Source organism: Camponotus vicinus, unplaced genomic scaffold (genome assembly GCF_025532165.1).
Source record: "Camponotus vicinus isolate PSW18456_S1 unplaced genomic scaffold, iyCamVici1.0 SCAF_5, whole genome shotgun sequence".
Classification (NCBI taxonomy): Eukaryota; Metazoa; Arthropoda; class Insecta; order Hymenoptera; family Formicidae; genus Camponotus; species Camponotus vicinus.
Window position 1 is genome coordinate 11,511,625 of NW_028141977.1, and position 25,196 is coordinate 11,536,820.

A 25,196-nucleotide genomic window follows, 5' to 3' on the forward strand; every position below is an offset into this window, starting at 1 on the left:
TTAGCGTACATGACACACGTGTAACGAGAACATCAAAAGAAAGGTAACGTAAACGAGGACGAAGCACGTGAGAGAAGAATTTTTCTTTCGACGCGACGGTTCACTCTAAATAGTGTTTGCATGTGCAAAACATCGAGTTACTGAAACTGCTGGCAATTGCTGTGAAATGAGAAACAGGATATCTCTCGATGTAAATTAAAACATGAAACGCCTCAATTACCTAAGTATGGTCCTGGAGTAATAGTTATCGTGCTTTTCAAATCGGGAAAGTTTTGTCTTTCTAATGCTATTATGTCATTCGACAAATAGGTAACTTTATATCTTGTATTCCAATGTTATAAGAGAGAAGAAAGAGCGCTCCTAACAACAATCCTGAAATAATATCATAAGTATGCATTATTTCACACGCGTTAAAATAAAAATAAAATAAATCGAAAATATAACGAGCAATATAAAACTCTGTGTGTGATGGTAATCTAAAATATCTTTTAACCTTATTACATCATAATAACTCAACAGTGTAAATAATAAACAATAATTTGTATAAAAGAGGTAAAACATTACGTATAAAAAGATAATTTAATATTAATATAATAATTCTCTGTATGGAAAATTTCGAAATACTCTAAATTAAGGAAACAATTATGAGGAAATTAATGAAAACTGTTTCGATTGTACACAATGTATACGTAACCGTTTGTTCTCTAACTTTATTTGGATATACATAATATAGATCTTCTTATTTTCAATTTATTTTATAATTACGTATCGGAGAAATAATTCCCGTGTAAAGCATATTAGGCATTTTTCTCCTAATTAGGGCAATAAATTTAATCGCATTTATCTTAACTATTTAATAATCAGATTAAGAGCGAACCTCGTCTATCGGACGATCGATAACACGCGTGCACTAATTCCACGGCCGGAGCTTTATGTGCGTTTTCACTTCGTCGCCACCATGCTACATTTACGCGGTATTTACGGCGTTTTATTTGCGGCATCATGTCAGAAGAGGAAAAAGGTGTTATATTTTCGAACATAAAACTGTTGCACCGCAAGCATAATGAAACTGCGACTGCGCATGCAGCTATATCGCTCCTCGGAACAAGCGGCCCGCGTCGAAAGTTAAGCGAATTCTCTGAACAATGTAACGAGAAAACAGACGGAGCGTGAGTAAGAAAGAAACCGTCGTCCTTTGTTTTCGTGGTTTATATGAATGTCGTGGCATTGTTACGGCGGAAGAAAAGCCGTTGGCAAACTGGAAGCATTTTCATGGGGCAACATCGAGAGCGCGCGCATAAAGTCGACGCTTTGGCTCCCCTCATGGGGTATTTATTTTTTTTACCTCGAACTAAGTACATTTCTCGCCAGCATTGGATTCGTCGTATGAAAAAGTTTTTATAAGAATTTACTAGTGAATTGGAGAAACGTACTTTTATCTATACATACACTTATTCAGAGTTAATGTTGCAGGTTATTTGCAATTTTTGTATCATAAATACACGTCGATTTTATTAGGGGAATAACGTCCATAATTATTATACTTTCTTATGTAGTATAGTTATTTCGAGAGAATATTGTTTCTGAATGTTAGAAACTTATAGAGAATTTTTCTAAAAACATAAGTAAACAAGGTAAAAATAAATCCAAACTTTTTCCATGTTTGATAAAAAGTGCGACAATGACGTTCACTGATACCACCTTTTGTCAGTAATAAAACGAAATGATCGTTTAGGAAAGTCATTGGCACTTATGAAAAATACTGTCATCGATGCTCTTTCGGTACAAAAAGAACGTAAGGTCAAGGACCGGAAGAAGAAAAAAAAGAAAACGCTTTCTCTTACTTGTCGTCATTTTTCTCCATCGGACATTATCCAGTAATCTCGTCACGCGTGCGATTGAACGAACAAAACGTGTTCGATGGACACGATTGGCCAGTGTAACGACTTTTATGGCCAACTCTCGAAAGAACGATCGGCCAAATAAATTGCTAGCGCACGCGATAAAAAAAAAGCGTATGGTACGGGGTTTTAGATGGCGGGGAGAGACGAGAACAAAAAGGGAAGAGCGGCGTGGCACCGGCAGAACAGGGGGCAGGGCAGAGAGATATCGCAGTCGGGGGCGAGTTTGGTAAAGTTGACGGGCGATATTACGGAGCAGGCGTGAAAAACGAGCGGGACATAAAAAAAATCACCCTCGGTCTCTTTTGTCCGCCCTCGCGATCGAGGTCGGCGGGTCAGCCACTTGATAAAAGCGAGAAAAAAGAGAAAAGTGCCGAGCCTGTCCTTTATCTTGTTCTAATTATGGGATTGACGGATCGATGTGATAGACAGGTCGACGATAAAAATTACGGTTGTGATAATAATAAGAACATAAATAATAATGTAACAACGAGAGAGATTCTAGGAGAGGGAAAATTAAATTGTGTAAAATCGCATCGTTAACGGAACAGATTTGAAGATGATTTATCGCGTTGAGAGCATTGTTTACTGATGTAATATTCATGATATTATGTTAGCGCATTATTCCTTCACCTATGCCGTTCGTTAAACTCGTACGATAGAAGATTTTCCGGTGCAGGGAATATGTGAGAGTATGTATACGTACACGTATATGTGAATTAAACTAATTGCGAGGTGTTAATAGAGCCTTGCTTCATTATAGCGCCGAGTGATTCTGCCAGACTATACATCCGTGTTTAATCGAATACTCTGTTTATGACATTTGTTGCGTTAATTCGATGCGTTTCTCGAATTACCAGTTTCTATATATTCGTAGATAAATATATATTCTCTATTTTATATATGCATTTTATGCACATATGTGCATTAAAAATCCGTTCTATATTTCGGGAAAAATATTTCTTAGAATATAGTTACACAATAATATTTATCACACATTTCGATAGTATTATAAATTATAAAAATATTCACTTTTTAATACAAATTATCTTTATAATAATTTCGAGATTTAATACCAATTACATATTAAAATCAGATTATACATAAATATTCTTTTATATTTGTGTTATTTTAAAACTATCATTAAAGAGAATATCATTTGAACTTGTAATTCTTACAATTCTTCTAATGAATTATTTCTTCTAATTTCTTCCAATAAATTCTGGTTAATATTAATTCGCTAATTAGGAAAGACAGCGATTATTTACACTGTCTTAGATAGAATGAGTGCTCTAAGAGTATTGATATAAAGGATCAGAAGAAGAGATAATAACGATATTCATTCAATTTTATCTAATCATCGGATTCAATTACGGTGTTAGCGGAAACTGTCGTCGGTTTAACAAGCCGCGATTAAATCTCCTTCCACATCTTGCCACGGCGACATCCTTCGCGAATTGGGTCTCGTTATTCACGCTTCAATATCTCGCGGTTGACTAATACAAATATATATGTACGTGCGACGGCATAGTCTGGAACTAATCCCGTGTTTGTCGGTTTGCCACAAGCGCGCAATCTGGAGGAACCGATATTCGTCGGATATGCAAATCGCTGATCGGACGTCGATTCTAGCTCGAAAATCGGCAAACAGCGCAAGTTCGTCGATGCGCTTTGTACCTTGCGAAATATTCCCTTCCATGTTGTATATTTGCGCACGAAAACGAGATATACATACATGCATATATATATATATATATCTCGCTCTCTCTCTCTTTTTTTATACAGTATTTTCGTGTTTTGTTCTGTAAGTGGTTAATATGTGTGTAACTTAAAAGACTTATACATCTCTCCTCTCATGATCAGTGTGCGCGACGAGAAAAATAATATATAAAATAAAAATAATATATGTAATTTATTCATTAATTTAAGAATCTTGTGAATTTTAGAATAATTTATATATATAAGAAAAAGTTATTCTAAAAGTCTTTCAAGTTTAAAGTTAATGAGAATTAACTATATTAATGATACATTGTGAGGTAGATTTGGAATTAATTTTTTAGAAAATTTTTTTCTCGTTTTATCGTTCCTCATCTTTCTCGCGTATATTACGACGCCGCACTGCGTACAATACAATAATCTCTACAATGCAGGACAGGATCTGTCGAAAGTGTACCGGAGATCGAACCGCGCTCGAATGAAACCCGTATTCGCGACGAGTTTATTCAACAAACAACCAATCAGAATACCCCTTTCTCTCTCTCTTCCTCTCTCCTGTGACCGGTTTAAAAAGTTAATCCGTCAAAAGCAATTCCGTTTCTCTGTTCCTGTCACAACGCACTATCGTCGGTCCCATCCTGTAAACTTCCGATCGATTTTGCAGCGCGCTAGAGTAAGTTAAATATTTATCAACGTACCGGACGGAAAATGTGTTATTTAAATGCGGCGTTCCCTAAACGGATTGACTATCGATAGCGGCAAACGCATGTTCTAACGCGCGCATAGGGTGAACTGAAATGTTCCATGTCTGCAAAATATCCATGATACATCGCGTTGATCAAGAAGCAACATCAGTCTAATCAGTCTGATTACTAATTAATTAAAACATGAAATTTATTAGCAAACGTATTTAAAGTATCATTTATGTAAGACAATTTCCCCTTAGACGTGAAGGTTCGTTCCAAGCCTTTTAATGGAAGCTTAAGAGTATGGGTCATAATCGACTTTGTCGCTAGAGATTTTCACGAAACTGGAATAAGAGGCGGAGGGAAAGACGCGAGGATAAATTTGTAAAGTTAATCCGACAAATTTCACTAGCAACGAGGCCGGGATTTGCAAATTTGAATCGCCGCATTTCACGAGGACTGTAATTATTTCTGCTCGAGCGTCAAGACTGATTACAATGGCCTCGCGGTGGCTTTAATTCAACAGGATCTCTTTGAAGAGGATGCCACTCTGGAAACGATAGGTCGGTCGCTGCTAATTTCGCAACACTTCTGTTAAATAATTTTATTTGTTACGTTCCGTTATTCTGTGTGAAAAAAATAAACACATCAAAATAGTAAATTGACATCGCGAAAAAAAAAAAATCTAGTTTTCTTCTGTGGCACATGACGTACACATTTGTACATTCCCGGCATTGTTGATCCTGGGTACAACGGAATTATTTAAGATCGAAATCGGGCGACATTTCTCCAACAGATCCTTTCCTCGCTGTAAATTTCTGACGAATAATATATGCGTCGTGCCAACAGAATATTCAACGTCACGAAGACGAAAGAGAGGAAAATCGGAACTTCCGTCGTATCTTCTTGAGCTGCAACTTACGGGGCGGACGAGAGGTGCGACGGAAAAATCCTGAAGAAAGTAGAGGAGTCGAGAGGCAGGAGGAAAAGGATGGCAGAAAGGATGGGAAGGAAAGAGGGCGAGGCAGAGTAATGAAAAGCGAGAAAACACGGAATAGAGATGAAATAGCCGAATGAAAAAGAGTGTCTGGTGGCGTTCTAGAGACAACCGCGGAAGAAAGATGTCTGCGGCATGTTTGAACGGCGACAGCGGCGGCGACGAACTCCTCGGATCTTTTAAATTCCGCGAACTCTTGCGGAATTGCATCTTGTGCGAGGAGGACGCGGTACGTGCGCGAATGCACAGTCGTCCGTAATTTTTGCTTTCGCAGAAGGGTCGGTTTAATTAAATGTTCGCCGTCCGACGTGGGCTATCGTCATGAGACCTATTGTGCGTGAGTGCTCTCGTCACGCAAACGGTGAATACGCGACGGACATTCTCGCGGTGATATTTGAGAGCGAATACAGCTCTACGAATACGCAGACGGTCCCAGAGGTCATTTACTTCAGTCGTAGATCTTGCGACGAATTTAAAGTCGAAGCTTGTGTAAGCGAAACTAAACGAACTTTGCGCACTTTATAACTGCGCTGTTATTGCTTGAGTGATATTTGGAATGCAGATAGATATTATAATGGGTAATTTCATGTGTATATGTTGGAACAACGACGATTAATCTGAAGTCTTGAATCTTTTGAAGATAAATTCTCTAACGTATTCTCTTTTGAATCAACAATATCGACCTGTTCGTGTTTTCTTCGGTATTCTTTTCTTTATATAAAATATTATTTGAGAGCCCTTCGACGAATCGTGAAAGGGCATCTGAGCGAAACGAAGTGACACGTCGGCGTCCGCGATTTTGACATTTCCTGTGACGTTCCATACTTTCCCTTTTGGGATCGACGTGGTCGGCGCACAAACGTCGGTATTCCTTCCGTTCGGCTGACAGGGAGTCCGCGTTTCATCCCGCAAAAGCCTCCGTCGGAGAGCCTCGCCGGCGATATTTCTGTAAATGTATGGTAACCGCATGCGCCATATGGAAAGGGACGAGTTACTACTTCGGAAACAAGAATTCGCCGGCAGATTTGTTTGCGGATTTAATTTGTGATTTAGATCGCGAAAGATATTTATGGCCCGTCGATATTTCCGGGACAACCCGCTCTCGTATTTGCATGCTCGGATGAATAAATACGAGGGTGGAATTTTCGCTCGCGAAACGCATCGCGAGGATAACTCTGGCTTGTTCTCCTCGCGAATTCTAGCGTGGGAATAAATATGAATTAATCAACGCGCGACAAAAAGAGGAAATAAATTTATACATATATAAATATAAATACGAAAAAGATGCATCATTATATTTCACGGTCTTGTTTTTAACGAAGACAAACATAAAAAAAATCGAATCTGATGCAGACATAATTAATATATTTTTATAATACACTCGAATATATATAAATTCAACATCTTACCTAAACATTTTATCTGTAAGATATATAACGCTCTCGCGCTATTGATAGTAGAAGTATATCTAAAATAAGAGACGTCTTGCTTATTTCATACACGACTTACATTTTTTAACTAATAAAATGTAATCGATTAGGGCAGACACGTCGAGCGAGAGTACGAAGACACTGTGAACTCAATGAAGTTTCCGACGTAATGGCAGATTTATACCTCGTTTTACACATTTTTTTTCAGAGGAACTTCCTCTTTAATGCTACAAGCCTCTGCTGCCTTGAGTTTTGAAAGTTCATTCCTCCGCGCGTCTTGTTTCACCGTCCGGGGCTAGATTGCGATCGAGAAGACGACGGGCTGTAAAGCCAAGTGGAAGTTTAATAACATTTCTATAAAACATGCTTTACTCAAGAAAGTTCGTAATAATATTTACCTCGCGTTGCAGCTTAATTTATGTCGCGTGCGAAGTGTCGCCGTGTTCTTTAAGCGTTTTGTCACGTTGCTTATTAAAAACTTTAATCTCTCACTTTTCAATCAGCTGACTGTAATTAAAGCATATTGTTCAGTTACCACGACTAAACGACTGAACGCTTTATTTATAATGCCTGGTGTTTTCTCTTGAGCCTGCAGCTACCTTGTATGTATGCACACGCGATGAAATCAACGAACGAACAGGATTCAATCGCGATCGAAGGAAATCCTTTATTTTTTTTCTTCGTTTTCTCCCTTTGTATGGTTAACTGCATAATTCAACGAGAATTTTATCGTCGCGCGTTGATCCAGTGGAAGCGTGTGCTGTATCGGGAACACCTCAGCTTTATTGAACGAAATCCATATCGATGCATCCGGAACGATACAATGGGTCCCTCGAGGGCCGCTTTCCGCTAGTGCGGGACCCAGCGTATGTCTGCCTAATGGTCAACCAGCGCCAGTTTCCGGTGTTTCGACGCTGGATATTAGCCACAGGCAACGTTTGAGCGCAGTGTCGAACAGTGTTCGACAACGGATAGTGATCCGGGTCTAATCCTTCTAGTCTGATACATACGTCGTGAGTGAAGCGACTGCAAGTTCACGAATTCGCCTCTAAGTTTACAACCACGCTAATCAACTATAACTGCGTTTATTATTTTATTTATATAGAAATTATGTTATGTAGAAAATTTGTACGCAAAATTCTCGCAGATGCTCTTAAAAAAGAATTGCGCCTAAAATATAGTAAACGTTATTAATCAGGATTCGGCTAATTCTTGTCGCGTATATTCGCGAGCATTAGAATATTTAATATAGATCTCGTTGACAAAACTGGGACGCTTACGACGATGCAAGAATATCGCTGCTGGAAAACCGCTTTTATCATTTTCTTTTTTTTTTTCATTGCTATGGATATATGCTGGTGTACCCGAGGTACTTTATGACGTCGTTAAAAGCGCCTTCCCCTTTTCCCCGTCAACCACGACCGCGTATGGCACCCTAGAAATATCGCGACTCGTGCACGAGTCTCGAATTTACGTGTCGAAGACAACGACACATGTTCGATGATCTTTCTCGTTCGCTCGAATAACATGTTTTTGCGTATCGCGACACTTTATCTTGATTGGATACCGTGCGTTAGAGAGGCATAAATTTTAATGGCAAAAAACTCGGAAGCAGAAGTTATGTATTGACGTAGCTCGTGTCGCTCGCTCGTGACATAGCTCTATTTGTATTTCTAGCAGTACATTTATTTGGAAAAATGTCAATATAAGTTGCGGTGTTCTTTGCAAGGAAAAGATATGAAATTCGAAATCATATTTCGAAGATAAACGAATCAAGAAAGTGAAACATTCTAGAAAATATGCTAAACACGACGCAATGTTATATATCATATCGATGCCAAGGTACGAAAAATGAGACTCTATCAATTCATTATCAATTTTGATAAATACCAATAAATAAACGAATTAATTAGATGCTTGTACGCAACACTGATCTTCAGTCAACTATGAATACCCAAAGAAAGTTGTATTTTACGGTTTTAAATGAGATAACCACGACGTCGATGCTTCATTGTAATTCGAGTTTCATGTTAGAAGTTACCTCGTGTCGAATATCCAATGAGTCTTTAAGTATCTTAACCTTTAGAAGACTAAAAGCTTCTTAGCATCGGCAGAGACTATTTTGTTGTATACTTATTTATATTTTTACAAAAATTAAGTGATGCACAGTTTGTTTCATGCTTATGCGCAAAATTGCGTTTTTTCATAAATTTGATAACATCAGTTTATTAAAAAAAAAAAGAAAAAAATGAATCGATTTCTACGAAACAATTTATTTAAAAATCTGCTATTAACATTTTATATGGTTTCATTCAATTTATTACATAAATTTTATTAAAAAAATTATTTTACAAACTTATACGACTTTATAAACTTATAAAAGCTTCTATTCCCTTTTTTTCCTTCTAAATTTTAACTGGAATTTATGATAAAATCTAATAAAAATTCTTGGAAAATATATTAAATCGCACAAAATTTTACATGAAAATTATATGAAAATATATACATAGCATGTGTGTTATATTTTGACGTATTTTAATACATTTACTTCTTCTTTTTTAAATAGAATAAAAAAATAATAAATGTTACACATTCCATTTGTTTTATGCATTTTACGGCTAAAGGTTGTTATTAGTAAAAACGCATGTCTTCTTTTTTCGGAAAGTTTAATCGTAAAATCTACGAGAGAGAATCGCGTTGCTCCTGAAAAAAAGTTAGAAAAAAAACGCAACGCAGTATGTTCACTGTCAATCACGATGCCTTGTCGATCTCAACATATATATACTTTTAAACCCTCGACGGATTCGTCGTGCGTGATTGATTTTCGAGATTTTGTCGCACGCGCTTTCTATCACCCTCGCGCATTCGTCGATGCCGTTGTATCGTTAATTGTCTCCATAAATATATTCTAATCGGAAATCTTTAGCTGTTAAGAGAAAAATTCTATTGAGTGTGCTACGTGGTTTCAAAACTCGACATCTGTGCGCGCTAACCATATTGTTCACCTGACAATAGATCGATATCCGACTCACGTGAAAACAAACATTGCTTTTGTATTCTATCTGCATTTACGCACGAAATTGGATATCTCTTTCACAAAAAATCTCAGTGTTTTTTCTATCACCCATCATAGATCACATGCAATTTGTTGGCAGATTTTATATCCAAACAATGTGAAATAACAACAGTAATAAGATATTTTGTAAAGATTCAATCTCGTTAATTAAGCTCGACTATTAGCTCGTGTTTTTCTCTCTGATGAGAAAGTTTTTCTCTTTTCCATTAAAATATTTTAAATTTTGAAAAATTCTGACAAATTCTTACAAATTGTATTTACATGGTTCTCTATTTTCAGTAATTATTTTTTATTTTTTCTCCAGAGATACATTTTCCTGAATAACATCGTTCTATAACTCAATTTCGTACACATGCCACGCGACGAATATCAAATGATATTCCATCTAGAAAATCTTCCTTTTGCTCGGGAACTCCGACCACGCTTTACCGTCCTCATGGACGATGTATGCCGTCTGGCGCATTGAGAAGGGTCGTTCAGAACACTAAGATAGAGACGATGCTTCGAGGCCCCTGAGCGAAGAAATATCGTTGAAAGTCCTGAGGAAACCAATTTCGTTTCGCGCATACCCGTTCCCGAAAAGGATCACGTTTAGACCCCCGGCTAACGCAGAAGTCGAAACGTAAATCATTTTAGTCCTCTCCTTCCCATCCCTCTCCCCGCCGCTTCTTTCTGCTACGATGCGGGAGAAACGGAGAGGAACGATAATGGCGGTGTAATGTACTTTGAAGTTTGCAGGTTAAAGTGACCGCGGTTATCTTGTCGGCGCGCGGCGCTATTATATTTTGCCATTACCTCCCCACGCGCCTCTCCCTCTCCCTTTCTCGTGGTCTACCATCCCTCGCGAAAGTCGACTAATCGCGTTAATGTCCGGTACCAAATTCGTAGCGGGTTCAAAGTTCGTCGTTCGACCGCACCGACGTTAAGTATAACGAGGTGCGACGTATAATGATCGCGGTTGAAATTTCGTCTCGGAAGTAGCCCTACGGAAAATCGAGAGACGCCATCTTCCGCTTTTTGAAACTTCCCACTCGCAGCTGGCCGTTACTTTCTTCTTTTTCCGGCAGTCCGGACGCTTCCAGACGCACGAATGAAATTCTCCTGATTAATGCAGAAGAGCGACTAGTCGCGGGATTTAGATTCGGTTATTACAGACTCGGCCGCCACGTCGCGTCGCATCTCCCGCGTCGTTTCGTTGCGGAAACTTTCATATTCCGCCCTATGGGACAACGTTCTTAACGTAATGAAATCCGCGGCTATTCTGCTGCTGCATTCTGTCATTCTTAATGCTCCTTTTGTCGTCGTATATCTATCCGCGGCCGTATATATCGCTCTCGAGTTTGCACAATGTGTATTTCTGCAGTGATAGCAGACACGTACGTTCAGACGCGCTGCTCGCTGCTCGCTGCTCGAATTCAGAAGCTGCCCGAAAAGTTTTCCGGAAAAATAGATATTGCGCAAGAAGCTGTAAAAATTCGACGAGGAAATATCGCGGCCGCGAAGTTTGTCCGCTTAGCCATCAAATGACTTTACTCGTGACTTTATCCTTTTCTCTATATTCCCGACTTTATTCACAAGTAAATGCATAAATGTATATCGGCTAACCAAAGTTTGCGAATTGTCCACGACGAAAACAACCTAGCACAATGTAAATGGGTATGCTGTACTAGTGCGAATAACTATCAAGATGAGTAGAAAATTTTTATCTTGCAGCGTATAAATGTCCCCCTCCTCTATCTCTCTCTTTCTCTTTCTCTCTCTCTCTCTACTTTATAATTACTAATTATTATTTATTACTTTATAATTACTAATTATTATTTATTACCTTATAATTACTAATTATTAATCTATATTATTTATTTATTTTTGAACTACATAAAATGAAGAAATACAATTGTTGCGATGATGCTGGTTTCTGTTATTTAATTATAATATTTGCTAACGAATCGATATTGCAGCGAATATCGTTATAGTCATTATTGACCGTTTTTATAGCATCAATTTGACTGGGATCAAAGTACATCAAAGTATATCAAAACTCGATGTCTCGTATACTATCAAAGTACACCAATACAAAAGCATTATGTAATTTGTGTGTATTTGTTCATATTCTCGATATAAACACCACTTCTGTCCACTATCTATACCACATAGCATATAATATCGGAGATAAATTTATTGTAATAGTTAATTATAGTTAGCAGAGTGTATATTATTTTCTCGGGCTAAATTTTCCTTCTGTTACATTTTAATTAAAGTAATGCGTCATGAAAGCTTCCGTTATAATAAATTGAATGTTTTACCGTAAATTAAATTTACTTAACTCGATAGAACTCATTTCGCTGTTTTACACAAGAATATCTATCGTGTTTATTAAGAGAGAATTTACATAGCAACGCGCGAAAGAGGATATCATGTTAATGGAAACTGAATTTAGCAAGTCCGATGCGATTCGACTTGTCGGCGTAAAATGTCGATTATTTTAGTTTTAGTCCTTCGTCTGAAACATGAAGCAGCACAAATGAGATTGTGTCATTAATCGGTAAGCCGTAAAAAAACTGTTTCCGCGATGCCTTGATCCTTTCTTACGCTCACGAGATGAAAATATTTTCTTTCCGTAAGATATATGCGCTCCACTTCCTTAGCAAGGTAGAGTACGTGCGATCTCCCGACATCCCACTCCGATCAGAGACGATTTACTCTCTGCCGAGAAGCTCTTTAAAGCGGAGTCTTGCTCACGTCCGGCTCCGGCATCGATCCGATATTACTGGGATGAACCAAAAATTTTATCAAACCTCGCCTGGATTCCGGATAAAATTCCAAGAAGATATTTTCTTCACTTTATGAGTTTCCAATCCTTTCACGCAAGATCCATGCAATTTTGATAAGAAGAATACTTTGCGTGCAACATTGTGCGGAAAATAGCGCAAAAAGATCTTGTGAAAAAATTCTTCCGTAAATCGTATCCTTCTATATTATATCTCCATTTACTTATACTTAATTTTGAATTTTTACATGATCTCGATTTGGGAATAATGCGAGTAAATAGCGAAAAAATTCCTCCGTAAATCGTATCCTTCTATATTACATCTGTATTTACTTATACTTAATTTTGAATTTTTACACGATCTGTTTTCGATTTGGAAATAATGCGAGTAAATAGCTCATAGCTCATGTTTTAATTCATATTAACATCAATTCTGAGCTAGTTGGTGAGACTGGATTAGAATTCGTTGCACGTATGTAAATGGATGATGAGAGTTTTGAATTTCTTGTTGATAAGTGAAATGTCAACGATCTTAAGCAATTTAAATCAAACACTTTTATCGTGTGTTGAAATCTCGATACATGACCAAAACGTGCCTCGACTCCCATATGTTTGCCTACAATTTCTAATGCATTCAAATGTAAAGACTTTAACTGAAATGTGTCGGTGGAGAAAAATGGAGAGATATATAAGAATTTATAAATTTAAAAAATGTATAAAAATAAGATCCGCATATAATCATAAACAAACTTTTAAACAACACTTTAGAATAGAAACGATAAAAATATTCTAATAAACACCACCATTTTTCATATTGCATTTGAGAGTAATTTGAAATTTAGAATAGATAAAAGAGTTACGTGTTACGTTTATCTTGACTATTGTTGCGCAGCGAGTAAATTTGTATCGATATATATTTTTCTTAGCGGCATACAAAGCCCGAGAAGAGAAGTCGCGTGCATTTTTCTTGCAAGTGTCACCTCTCCCCACACGATATAGACACAACAATGCGTATCCGGCACAATGCTGTGGCGCAAGAGAGACGCTTCAGACGGGTCATAAATATCGTCCGACCATCATAAAGCTTACTTTATTTGCTTAACTTCTGCTAGGAAGGGCAGGGGATTACAAGCTGCACGAGGTTGAGTCGAATAGTATCTTCCTGCCGGTTTCCTTCGATGGAAAAAGGAAGTCGAAAAGGACGGGAAGGCACGGCAAAGACGCGGACGAAGCTCAGGACATCCGTTAGGATGATGCATTGCCACCCTAGGCGCGTACACAATCTCCTGGGTAACCTGCAAAGTTGTTTTGGCATAATGCCATAGACACGATATTTTGTCTCCAAAAAAATACGGTGACCTGCTGAAAACGAAACGAAGCGAAAAAGAGAGTATCATCTGACACTTGCGTGTGTATGTGTGTCCGTATGTGCATATATACATATATAGGATGTACTAAATGAACTGTTTATTACATATGTTTTTCGAGCTGCAGATCTTTCAGAGTGAATTATGAAAAACGGAGATTTAATAAAGCGGAGAATTAATATATATAAAGAGGAGCATCCCTTAAATCGAAAATTATACAATTTCGGCAAGACTAGAAAAACATTTTAATTTTTTAAATAAACATATAAACCGAAAAACAACGGAATATCTAATAATATAAATGTAAGAAAGAGAAACATTACGACAAATAATGGATAATCTAACGTCTCGATTTTACATCAAATAAGATTCTATCCTAAATTACTCGATCGATCGAAAAAGAACAATATGTATATAATACTTGCATATAGTAATTACGATTAATGGATCATCTGGATCTTTAAATACTATTTAGAAACCATGTCTTTTCTCAATAACGCGAAACGCGACAGGAATCGTGTAACGAGACCGCCGACATTATTAATTGGCGCAATAATGGCCAACGTACCCTGTTCCGGAATGATATAAGAGTTAATCCAGCGGAGTGCAGCCGATATTCGTACGCCCCGTTCATAGCTACGCTATTATATCCTATGACCTACATTACATCTTGTCCACCATTCTAATCAGCCTGCCAGTCATGATATCTTGTTCATCCTTTGATTACTGCTTTAAATGCATCTTATACGTCATGCTTAAGAGCTTCTGAAAACATTGCTTAAACGTTGCGGTGTAATCAATCACTGGATTTAATGATGATACATAGATAATGATGGCCAGACTGTAAATAAACAAAGTTTTTGAATTTATAGCGTAGTTTATTTTAATTAAATCGCATTCGTTTTATCGTTAGTTGACATTGGCAACTTATTTTTATGAGAGAAGAAGGATAAAATCAGAATTAAATTAAAGAACATGTAGACGAGAGGAAGGAATTAATATTATCGAGTAGTCAGAAAACTTTGAATAATCTCTAAAATGAAATGGCGAAGAGTGCTATCGGATATCGGAACATCCTTAAGAAATCACGAACGTGAATTTGATGCACGCACTTCGATCTACACATTGAAAATGTAACGTCGCGTACTTTGCACTCCGCTGCACTTTGTCATCCCAACGACCATTGGCGTGGCCGAGTTTCTAATTAATTGCAGCCCGACTCTCCTCTTCAAGAACAAGTGAGGCGGCAGAGTTGATAGCTAGTACCGAAGTGGAATTCAAATTAGCCGGCATTACATAGCGGAGGAGATCTCTTTTTTCCTCTTTTTCTTCGTAAACGTATTTTTTTTTACATTCGATTAAACTTGGTTTATTTTGCTTCCAAGATATTCCGAAATAACTGTTGTGAGTTTATCGCCATCATCCATCCCTTTTGTGCTGGTAAATTATACGTAGAATGGGAGAAAGGGGAATGTGTTGGGCAGATCATTTACCTTTGCCTGCCGCTGCCTGCTCGTTTTGGGATAGTAGATATTACCCGTATCGGTTCATTAAACAGCCATACATACGGTTACCGCATCGAATGCATTCGTTTTCTCAATGAGCGAGAAGTGTATTGTTTTCTAACAATTGAAAATTAAATTACTCTCCCGTTAAATCGTAGAGACAGTCGCCTCAATATTATTAATAATATAATGCACGCGCGACGATATCCATATCCGGGATATTAATAACTCTCTATAACGATGATAAACCTCGGAAAAGTATATTAAAAGACAACACGGAGACATTCTTTACTACGATATGTATGTACGAGAATAAAAATATTATTTAAATGAAAAGCGAATATATCTCAGTGTCATAAATCTCGAGCTCTTCTTCCTCGGCGCGCGTACAATGCACATATACCCTTATCATTCATAATATTTCACGTTGGAAACATGAACGCATTACGACGAACATGATGGCGCGTCACTCCGTGTGCACACTTCATTGTATTATTTATTCTCGTTTCGGTCGCCGGCTACGAAGCAGCATAGCTAACGCTAAAATTGCTGTCATCCGTTTGCAAAAAGACAAAATTCGTAGTAGATTAGTTAGCCGTGTATTTTTCACGACGCGAACATCACCGCGAATATCGAGTTTTCGGTGAGCGCAAATAAATTTATTACATTAATTTGCCGTTCTTCGGTGGTAAATGTATAATATATGAGTCGTATAAATGAGAAAATTAACAACTATATGAGAACAGCATGTGCGTTATAAAAAAATATCATCGATAAATAAGCAGATAATGCATGCATCCTGTAAACGTTGACACATATTATTAGGCTATTATTAATGTATTTCAAAAACGCGATGTATGATTAAATGATTAAAAGCTCGCTCGCGCGAGTTTTTGCATGTTAATGATAGTTTATAAAAAATTTGCGAGGAATGAGCTGATACACTAGTACTAATACTAGTTTGAAAATTTTTTGCCAAGAAACTTGGATATCTCATGAAGTTCGAACGTGGCGCAGAAGGATATAGATACGATGAGAATCTCCATTTAATCATTTTTCTATACGGAAGAATTATCGATCAAAAATTTCAAAACTCTATTTCTTTCGTATTAAGAGATAGTTGTTATTTGCGATGATATATTTGTAATTTTAGACTGCGACAATTTTTGCACAGCATGAAACCGAAACATGCAATACATCATATCAGTAATATATTTGTTATAAATAAATTAGAAATATATATATCGTATTTTTTTATGAAACAAAATGCAACAAATTAGCAAAAAAATATTCTTTTACTCTTTCTTTTACTCTCTAAACTTATATCTATCAACTTTAATAATACATTTGTAACATAACATTCAAATATATCTAAATATAACACTTCAATGAAAAATGAATGAGAGTTATTTAAATACAATACAAAACAAATTTAAATACAATAAAATTACTCGAGGCGGAATTAATTTGCTTCTAAGGACAGCTGCAATTTAAATCTGCAATTAATTTCTCTCACACGAAAGTGCATCATTTCGCATACATGACGCGTCTACGTGCGATGGGCGTATAAACTGTCAAATTAATTGGCGTACTTGTTTCACTTTGATCTCCAGGGATTATATAAAACGCGGCGGGGCGGACTGTAATTCGATCGGCCATAAAAGATCTGGCATCTCCGACCTGTCCCTTAGCGCATGGGAAATGAGAGGATTCTGGGGAAATTCGGAGAGAAGGAAATCACGGGAAGAAAGAGAGAAAGAGAGAGAGAGAGAGAGAGGAAGAGAAAAAGAGGATATTCATATGCGATGTAACCGTCGAATTTATCGCCGCACTCGAACAGCCGTGTGCTTCTCCTTTATCCGCTGGAATCTTGGCCGTGAATCAAATCCGTGATTTACGATCCGCGCGCGTGTATATCAATTCCGCAACGACCCGATTATCAGGTCGCCTGCTCTACGGGCGGTCGTTGCCTCCTCTTGGACCGTCGCCAACGATACTACATCCGCGTCAAAGGAGAACCTCGTCCTTTCGCGAACGTTCTCTCCACGTGTCCTTTTTCCTACGTGATGCGGCGGTGGCGGCGGCAGCTTCTGCCTTTATGCGGATTCCCGCGGGATTTCGAGGGATAAGCGACTCCGAAAGAGCCGACGGCTTCGACGCCGCCGGTTTATTCTCAGACGTGTGGAACCTCATCCGCGCCGTGACAGGATTTTGTGTCAATAATGCAAATTAGATCCTTTCCATAGAGCCGCTTAGCAGTAAGCGATGATGGTTCAAGCTGTACAAATCCGACTCGCGGTAAGATGGAAGTGTTATTCGTCGATCACTACAGCTTTACCGAGTTGGTGCTTACAAAAGTTATGTCTTCATCAACATTTTATTTGTACAAAATTCAATATTTTTCTCTCTTTCTCTCTCTTGATATATTGATTTCTCTCTTGATAGGTGACAAGAATTTTTCGCGTTTTACGCTCGCGTTTCTGTACTTCTTTATGCGAGCTATTTCCACGTCGTTGCGTGTTGGAGGATTTCGATCGCAGAAAATATTCTAACGATGCGGAGGAGAGAGAGGGCAAAATCGTGTGATCCGGATATTTCTTACGTCTTCTTACATTCTTCGTATATCGAAAGAGGCGAAAAAAGGGGATAAGCGGGAAATATTGTTATCGCCCGGCGTGCGAGATTTTTCTCCGACTTTGTGCGTGTGTCTTCTACCGATTTTCACGGCACGATTGCATTTTATCGAAAAACCGCGATCGATTAAATCCGATGTAATGCGAATATGTGCGACGTGACGCAACATTTTGTTAGCCGGATCAAGGGAAAATATTGCCGATATTATTGTAATATCTCGTAAATTTTTGATTTTTGATTTTTTCTGTTCTACAGTTTCCTTATTACGCGTATTTTACGATTATAAGGTATCGCATTTCGCAATATTTCTCTCTCTCTCTCTCACTCTCACTCTCTTTAAGAGCTATTTCCTTCATGCTTGTCAGACTATAATCTTGTAATTTGGCGTAAAGCTGCTACGACGAGTATGTAGAATTCGTGTTTACAGGAACTGGGTAAGCTCAGCTTAATGACAGGAAGTTTGTCGAAAGTAAATACGCAACGCACATACACATCCTATTTCGCGGTACACTATCGGGAGAAGAAACCTAATATGAAATTTATTACGATCTATCTGACGACGTGATTTGATATCAAAACACGAGCGTTAAATGTCAAAGCAAGGTAAAAAAAGGAGTAATATAATATAAAGCACGTGTTGAATTTTCTGTATAATAGACTTTTGGCGGAGATAATTCCGTAGCAAGAGGGAGAGAGATTATAACTATAGCTAGGATATACATATATGCGTCGCGGTGAATCTTGTTAATAACTCAGGGGGTGAAACTGCGTATAGCAGAGAAGCAGAGGGAGAGATCTCATTTCTTTCTAGATTGCCGACATATCCGAGCTGAGCTATCCGGTGTCTCTTTTTTTTCTCGCGTAAACGCATATTTGACTTTTCTCTTTAACGTTAATTTGAATTAACGCGAAACCGTAAAGAGTATCTTTCGGTAGTTTTTAATTTCAACGAAATAATAGTGAAACGGAAGGATACATTTATCTATTGTTATTATCATAATTAATTATACTCCTAATTAACTGTATTTATTTTTCATGTTTGCTTCTGCTTCCGCTACGTGAATTTATGAATTTATCTCTCGATAATTATTGAAACGATTCGAAAAATGACTGGTAGTCGTGCTAAATCCTGTTAAGCGCGTTAAAGCGTAAAATTGTTCGGTATTCGTGATGTAACATATATACAATATATACAAACAGGTGTGAAAATAACAAAGAGACAGGAAGAAAGAAAAACAGTCGTTACTGCTGCTCGTAAATATGCGGCACAATCCGTGTGAAATGCTCCGTGATGTTGTCTTATGCACGGCTCGTCTAAAGGTCACCGGGAGTATTTCCGGCTTGTTCGTGCGAATCCGCTTTCCGGTTTTTGCGCGAAACTTATACGGTAAAATATCAGGTGGCGCGCATATTGCGAGGGAAAATCGTCGGTTTTAATCTTGGATTAAGCGATTTGCAGCCGGCTAACGCCATTTTTCGCTTCGATGCTATCGGTTTTGCGCCGAATATTTAAAATTTATTATCTTTTTAAATATTAATGTTACATTTTCTCTTTCTCCTCTCGTAATTTTAAATGAAACGCGCAAAACTTAAGTTTCGTAGAAATAATTTCGCAGAAAGATCGGTACGTATAATTTTATTTTTAGCTATTTTACGTATAACTTGTGAAATTATTCAGCTCCTAACGTTCATTTACCGACCAGTTTACAATGAAAGAATTTTCCGGAACGAGATGAATTTCCCAGGCGATTCAGCGAGAAGTCGAAAGGAGGAATTCGAGAAAACGAATCGACGCCGCGGATGGGATCGGGAGCCGTAACTTATCGGTTTAATGTAACTTTTCACGGCGAGTAGATCGTGAAAAGAGAGTTTCTTCATAATGAAGAGTCAGGGAGCCTAGAATTGTTAATTGGCTGCGGATCTTATTAATGATTGCGCGCGGGGCATCAACTTTCTTCATCTCATAATCGCGCAAACTTTTCTACGTGAGCTGCATTTTATGTGTATGTGTGTGTGTGTGTGTGCCAGCTTTTTTTTTAAGATATCCTTCTTAGGATACTGTATTTTTATGGAAGGAAAAGAGATAAACACATTAAAAATTCTTTGCGAACGGTTTGTGGCTGACCCTTTTGATCTCGAGATAAACAGGCTTGCTTTAATTGACGGTTATTCGCACAGAATTCGCGCCCTGGAAAATGCTTTGAAGTTACGTTTAATGAAAGAAGCGGCGGACAAAAACGAATATTGTATTAAAGACGATAGTTGTAATATAAAATATTAAAGTGCAGCGCGCAAAGGATTATTTTTATATCGCGAGATTAGTTTATATAATTCAGTTATTTTAACCACGCGTTGAAATACATAAAGAGATTAATTAGGTTTTGGAAGATAATTCACATGTATTTCGTATGAAGCATCGAATAATATTGAGTACATTATTAAAGTACTGTTGTTTATCCGTTTCGCATTTAATATTTTATGACATATCGTCATTCGCTTTGCTCTTTGATGCATCGAATGCATGCTATGAACACTAATCTTGATGGGAGAGCTTTGATACGCGACTTTATTCAACATTTAATATATTCAGCTATTTGAATTCCAACGTGCGCGCAGAAAAATATCAAAATGAAAGTTTTTACAAAAAAATATATTTTCATTACATTTTAGATACTTTTGTATTAAAGTTTTGGATTTGCAGCGATGCTTAAAGTTATGGTTCGAACGTACTAATCGTTTCGATTGCTCGATATATCTCAGAGAACTATATAATAATATAGTTAAGCATATTATATACGTTCTATCGATAGTGTAACGATAAGCAAGAATCTCGAATGTACTTGCAGCTCTGTTATAACGCTAAGATATTTCCCAGCCTTGATACACGTTGTACGAGAAAATTGCACTGTTATAGTAATATCTATACATTCTCATCTCTAGAGCAATCCTAATAAAGTTTAATAGTCAATAAGATATATCTGTCTATCTATATATTTCCGAATTCACAAATTGGATCGTTTAAAATGAAGATATGCACATTCGATCAAGCAACGCCGAGATAAATAAATCTACATATTCATAAATATAAAATGGATAGGAAAAGGTACCGGCAAAAAATTATATTGAGAATAGATTTGTGTGTCTTTTTATACAAATATGCTTATTTATATCGGTAATGATTAATCTCGATATTTTAGACGAGATAATCGTAAAATATTTTGATGATATACGACGATTCGCGACGGGAAATTTCAATTTATTGTAGTACACTGACATTTATTACAACGGAACGTTATCTTCAACATTTATACGCGACATGCTTTAATATTATAAGAGAATATAAAATGTAGTATTAAAAATTGTCCGCGTGTGTGATATGCGTTGGTCGGTCTACGATGTCTGAATGGTAAATTCAGGCGTTATTCGCCGGGCAGTGAATTTACGAGGATAGATGAATTGCCGTGTGTACGAATTATGCACATGAGGGAGGATTGCGATATCGATTTCAACGATGTGCGTGTTTCATCCTCGACAGATTGAAAGGATGTAACTGACGAAGGATTCCCCGAGGCATCGAACGTCCGTGATGTCTTGAATTTTACTTTGACTTTTGGCCGAACAAGAAGAACACACATGTACAGAAAAATTTATCTTTTTACGTCTAAACTGATGCAGGGAAGTTTCCGCGTTTGCAGACACTTATTTAACGTAACAGGATTTTTTACAAACATTTATTTTACAATTTTTAAATAATAATATCAGAAAAAGAAATTGCATTTTCTATGACATTTAGATGAAAAATATGAAAATTATAAATGAATTAAATGTTTGAAGTATAAGTATCGAACAGAAAAAGAGAGAGAGAGAGAGAAAATTTAAAAAGAGTAGTGTTATTGATCAAACAACATTCAAGAAATAGTATTATATTGATATTTGTTGAAATATGATGCTTTACATGTATATACGGCTCTTCCTTACATTATATATACAAACAGAATGTGCAACGTAAGAGACTTGTAGAATAGAGATGGTTCACTTGTTTTATCACATTGATTATTTATAGGAATATTATATTTTTTAGAGAAACATATAAAGAGGATGTATATTTTAAGTATGTATGCATTTCATGAGAGACTGCAGTCATGCTATGACATTTCTCTAAGATAGAGTTTCTCAAAAATATTCTGTGAGTTTGTGATTATTCTTTCTGTGTCATTTGTTAATTGTAATGTTTTAATATCAAAATTTCAAATGATGTATTTGTTAATATATATTATACAAAAAGAAATTTTTAAAAAAGTATATTATATATTAGAGATATATATTACTTAAAATTTTTTGTTTTCTCCAATTAATCTTTATAAATTGCGGTTTAGAATTTTAATTAGACGAAAAATAGACGAGTTAGAATATTGAAGGCCGAAGAACGCGATGATGGTGCGAGATTGAAATAATTAACGCGTTATCCTGAAAAAACCACATTTGCCTCTCGTGTCATGGGGACGATTATCGGCTCCGTTTTGCTCGTCGCCGTCGTTAAGCAACAAGCCGAGTTTAATACCTCCTTCTCCGGCTAATGGCGGCCGCCCCGGGCACCATTTTCGTGTGCTGAAAGCGGAAGTGCGCTCGTTCGACCATTCAGGCCTCGTCTCGTGGGAGCTACCGGCGTTTCAAAATGTCCGTACATATTTACATCCTTTCTGCCCCTAGTACGTAGCTATTTACATCTCTCTCTATTTCTCCACAACTTCGCTTGCAAAAGTAATACCTATATCGATATACAGGATGGGCGGGGAGAAGGTAAAAAGAGCCGATGACACGGATCTGCTTTTTTCCTTTTAGTAATAAGAGATCGTTACGTGATACATTTCTTGTAGATTAACCTACTGCTGTGTCGCATACGTGCATTTACGAGGCATTTCCAATCGAATTTTTCGATTATCTTAAATTGTTGAGGAAAGAAAATTTTAGAAAAAGATCGCATCTGAAATTAACAGAGGATATTACGTTTTGGACCGTTAAATGATATAACGATTTTTATTTCAAAAGTGGCATTTTTATTATATTATAGTATCTATTTTATTATTAGAATACATGATTCTAGAGTAGACAATTTTTTTATTGTTCGCTGAAAATGTCAGCTTTATTATTTTTTTATTTTTTACTAGATACGCGATTTATCTTAAATTCTATTTGGCGGATTTCTATTTTACGGTATATAAACATTTTTATTTATATATCTTTGGTATATTTTGCTGCACGCTTGTGATGTTTACGTTAAAGCTCTCAACAAAAGTATAATATCTCATTAGTCTTCAGCAAATATTTATGTAACCAAGCGGAAATCCATTTGCATGATAACGGAGAAAATCTTCCAGAAATAGCTCGGATAATATCTTGGCTACAGGGACAAAGCCCTGGGTCTTCCGAGTGAAGAAAAAAGAAAAGGAGGATAAAAAGTATCCTGAGAGGATTTATTTGTGGTCCTCTATTCTTTGAAAAGTGAATGAACTGTAGCTATATGGTAGCCCGCATGTATTTTTAACTATTTCAATCTTGGAATATCTTTGATAGGGGGATCGATTTTCTGAAATTATTTCTGAGAGAATCTTGTTATTTCTGAGAGAATCTCTTGAGAATTTTTTAGAGAAGCATAAACGTTATAAATTTTAATGAATCAAATTCTTTAAAGCATATACGCATTTTATACTTACATACACATGTCCAGACATTGTATGAAAAGTATTATTGTGTAAAAGTGTAACAATATGTTACTAATTAATTTAATTGCTACTTTATTTTAATCAATTTATCACATTATTATTCGTTTAATAATTTGTTTTGCGCAGTTTCTCTCTTTTCGCGTCTAAAAAGTTAACATGTAATAAATTAACTTTAATTAACATTTCTGTTAAATAATTAACATCTGCAATGTAATGATTTATATTCTACTAGAATTTAATTTCATGAAACAAATATCCTCCTAGAAAGCATTTATCGAGAAAGAAATAAAAAACGACTGAAAAGAAAAAGATTTTCCGTAAAAGAGAGAAACACAGTTCCTGCGATTGAATTGTTGCATTCAATCACATTTCCCGATTCTTTTGCACAATCAGTCTATCAATGAATATAATTGAATGCATAACGTGTACGAGCTTGATTGAAAATTATCGTATTCTTTACCGATGCATTTTTTTTTAGACATAAAATAATGCTTCGTCAAGAAATATTGCATTAAGAAACACTATTGTTCAATTTTTTTAAGTGATTCATTTATTTATTTTGTGCATAAGGACTTTATGAAAATTAATTGAAAATATTTATTTAAATATATTTTATAAATGCATGTAGTTTATGTTTATGAAAGATTTAAGAATATCGCGAATATTTAAACCGTGAACGAGCAGAAAATCAGTCCGTTTGAGGAAACCGATCGATATGAACGAGAGGAACGGGATAAAATTCGTTTGGCATCGTTGAACGGAGATGGGGAAAACTGCGAAGCGGCTAATGGCGTGAAATTCGTGGAAATTCACTTTTCTTCTGTCGACGCGGCGAAAACGACAAAGACTGTGTTGGCGTGTTGCCACGACGGACATTCCCTCTCCCCGACAGAGGGTGGACGGGGGAGGGTTGGGGGGAACTTGTTAAACATTAATTATCATCCCGGAGGCATCGCTTTGTCTCTCCTCACTTCGGGTCACGGCGAATTTCCACTCATCGAGCGCGTCGTCGAGATATGTGCAAGTGACGGAAAATTTCGTGCACGATCCGGATGATAACTTGCGATTCTCTGGCGGAAACCTCTTCTCTCGGCTTTTTCATCGAGCGTGCCGACCATTCCTCACTTTCTCGAAAGTCCAAAACGAAAAGACGCTGCCAGTTCTTCTCGAGACGTAAGCTGTTTAAGATCTCTCGATTTTATAATTAGTTTTTACGGCAGAGTCTTTAGTTAATGCGCAGTCGATTTTTTTTTATCATTACACAAATAGTGGGATTATGTTTATTCAATAACTCAATTACCTTTGAAATATTTATAGATAGCTGAAAATGAAAAGCTTTTCTCGCGAGATTTCTGGGGTTCAATTGAAAATAATCAAATCTCTCTATTTATTTT

The 25,196-nt window shown here is 36.8% G+C and overlaps 1 protein-coding gene across 1 annotated transcript in view; it reads left to right on the forward strand.

The window, feature by feature from the left end:
• LOC145972398 (very long chain fatty acid elongase 7-like) overlaps positions 1-4,691 on the forward strand; it is a 149,367-nt gene extending 144,676 nt beyond the window's left edge. The window contains exon 7 of the mRNA XM_083100957.1: positions 4,564-4,691. Coding sequence (XP_082957083.1) covers positions 4,564-4,691 — 128 coding nt within the window. The remainder of the gene's footprint in view (positions 1-4,563) is intronic.
• The last annotated feature ends 20,505 nt before the right edge of the window (positions 4,692-25,196 follow it).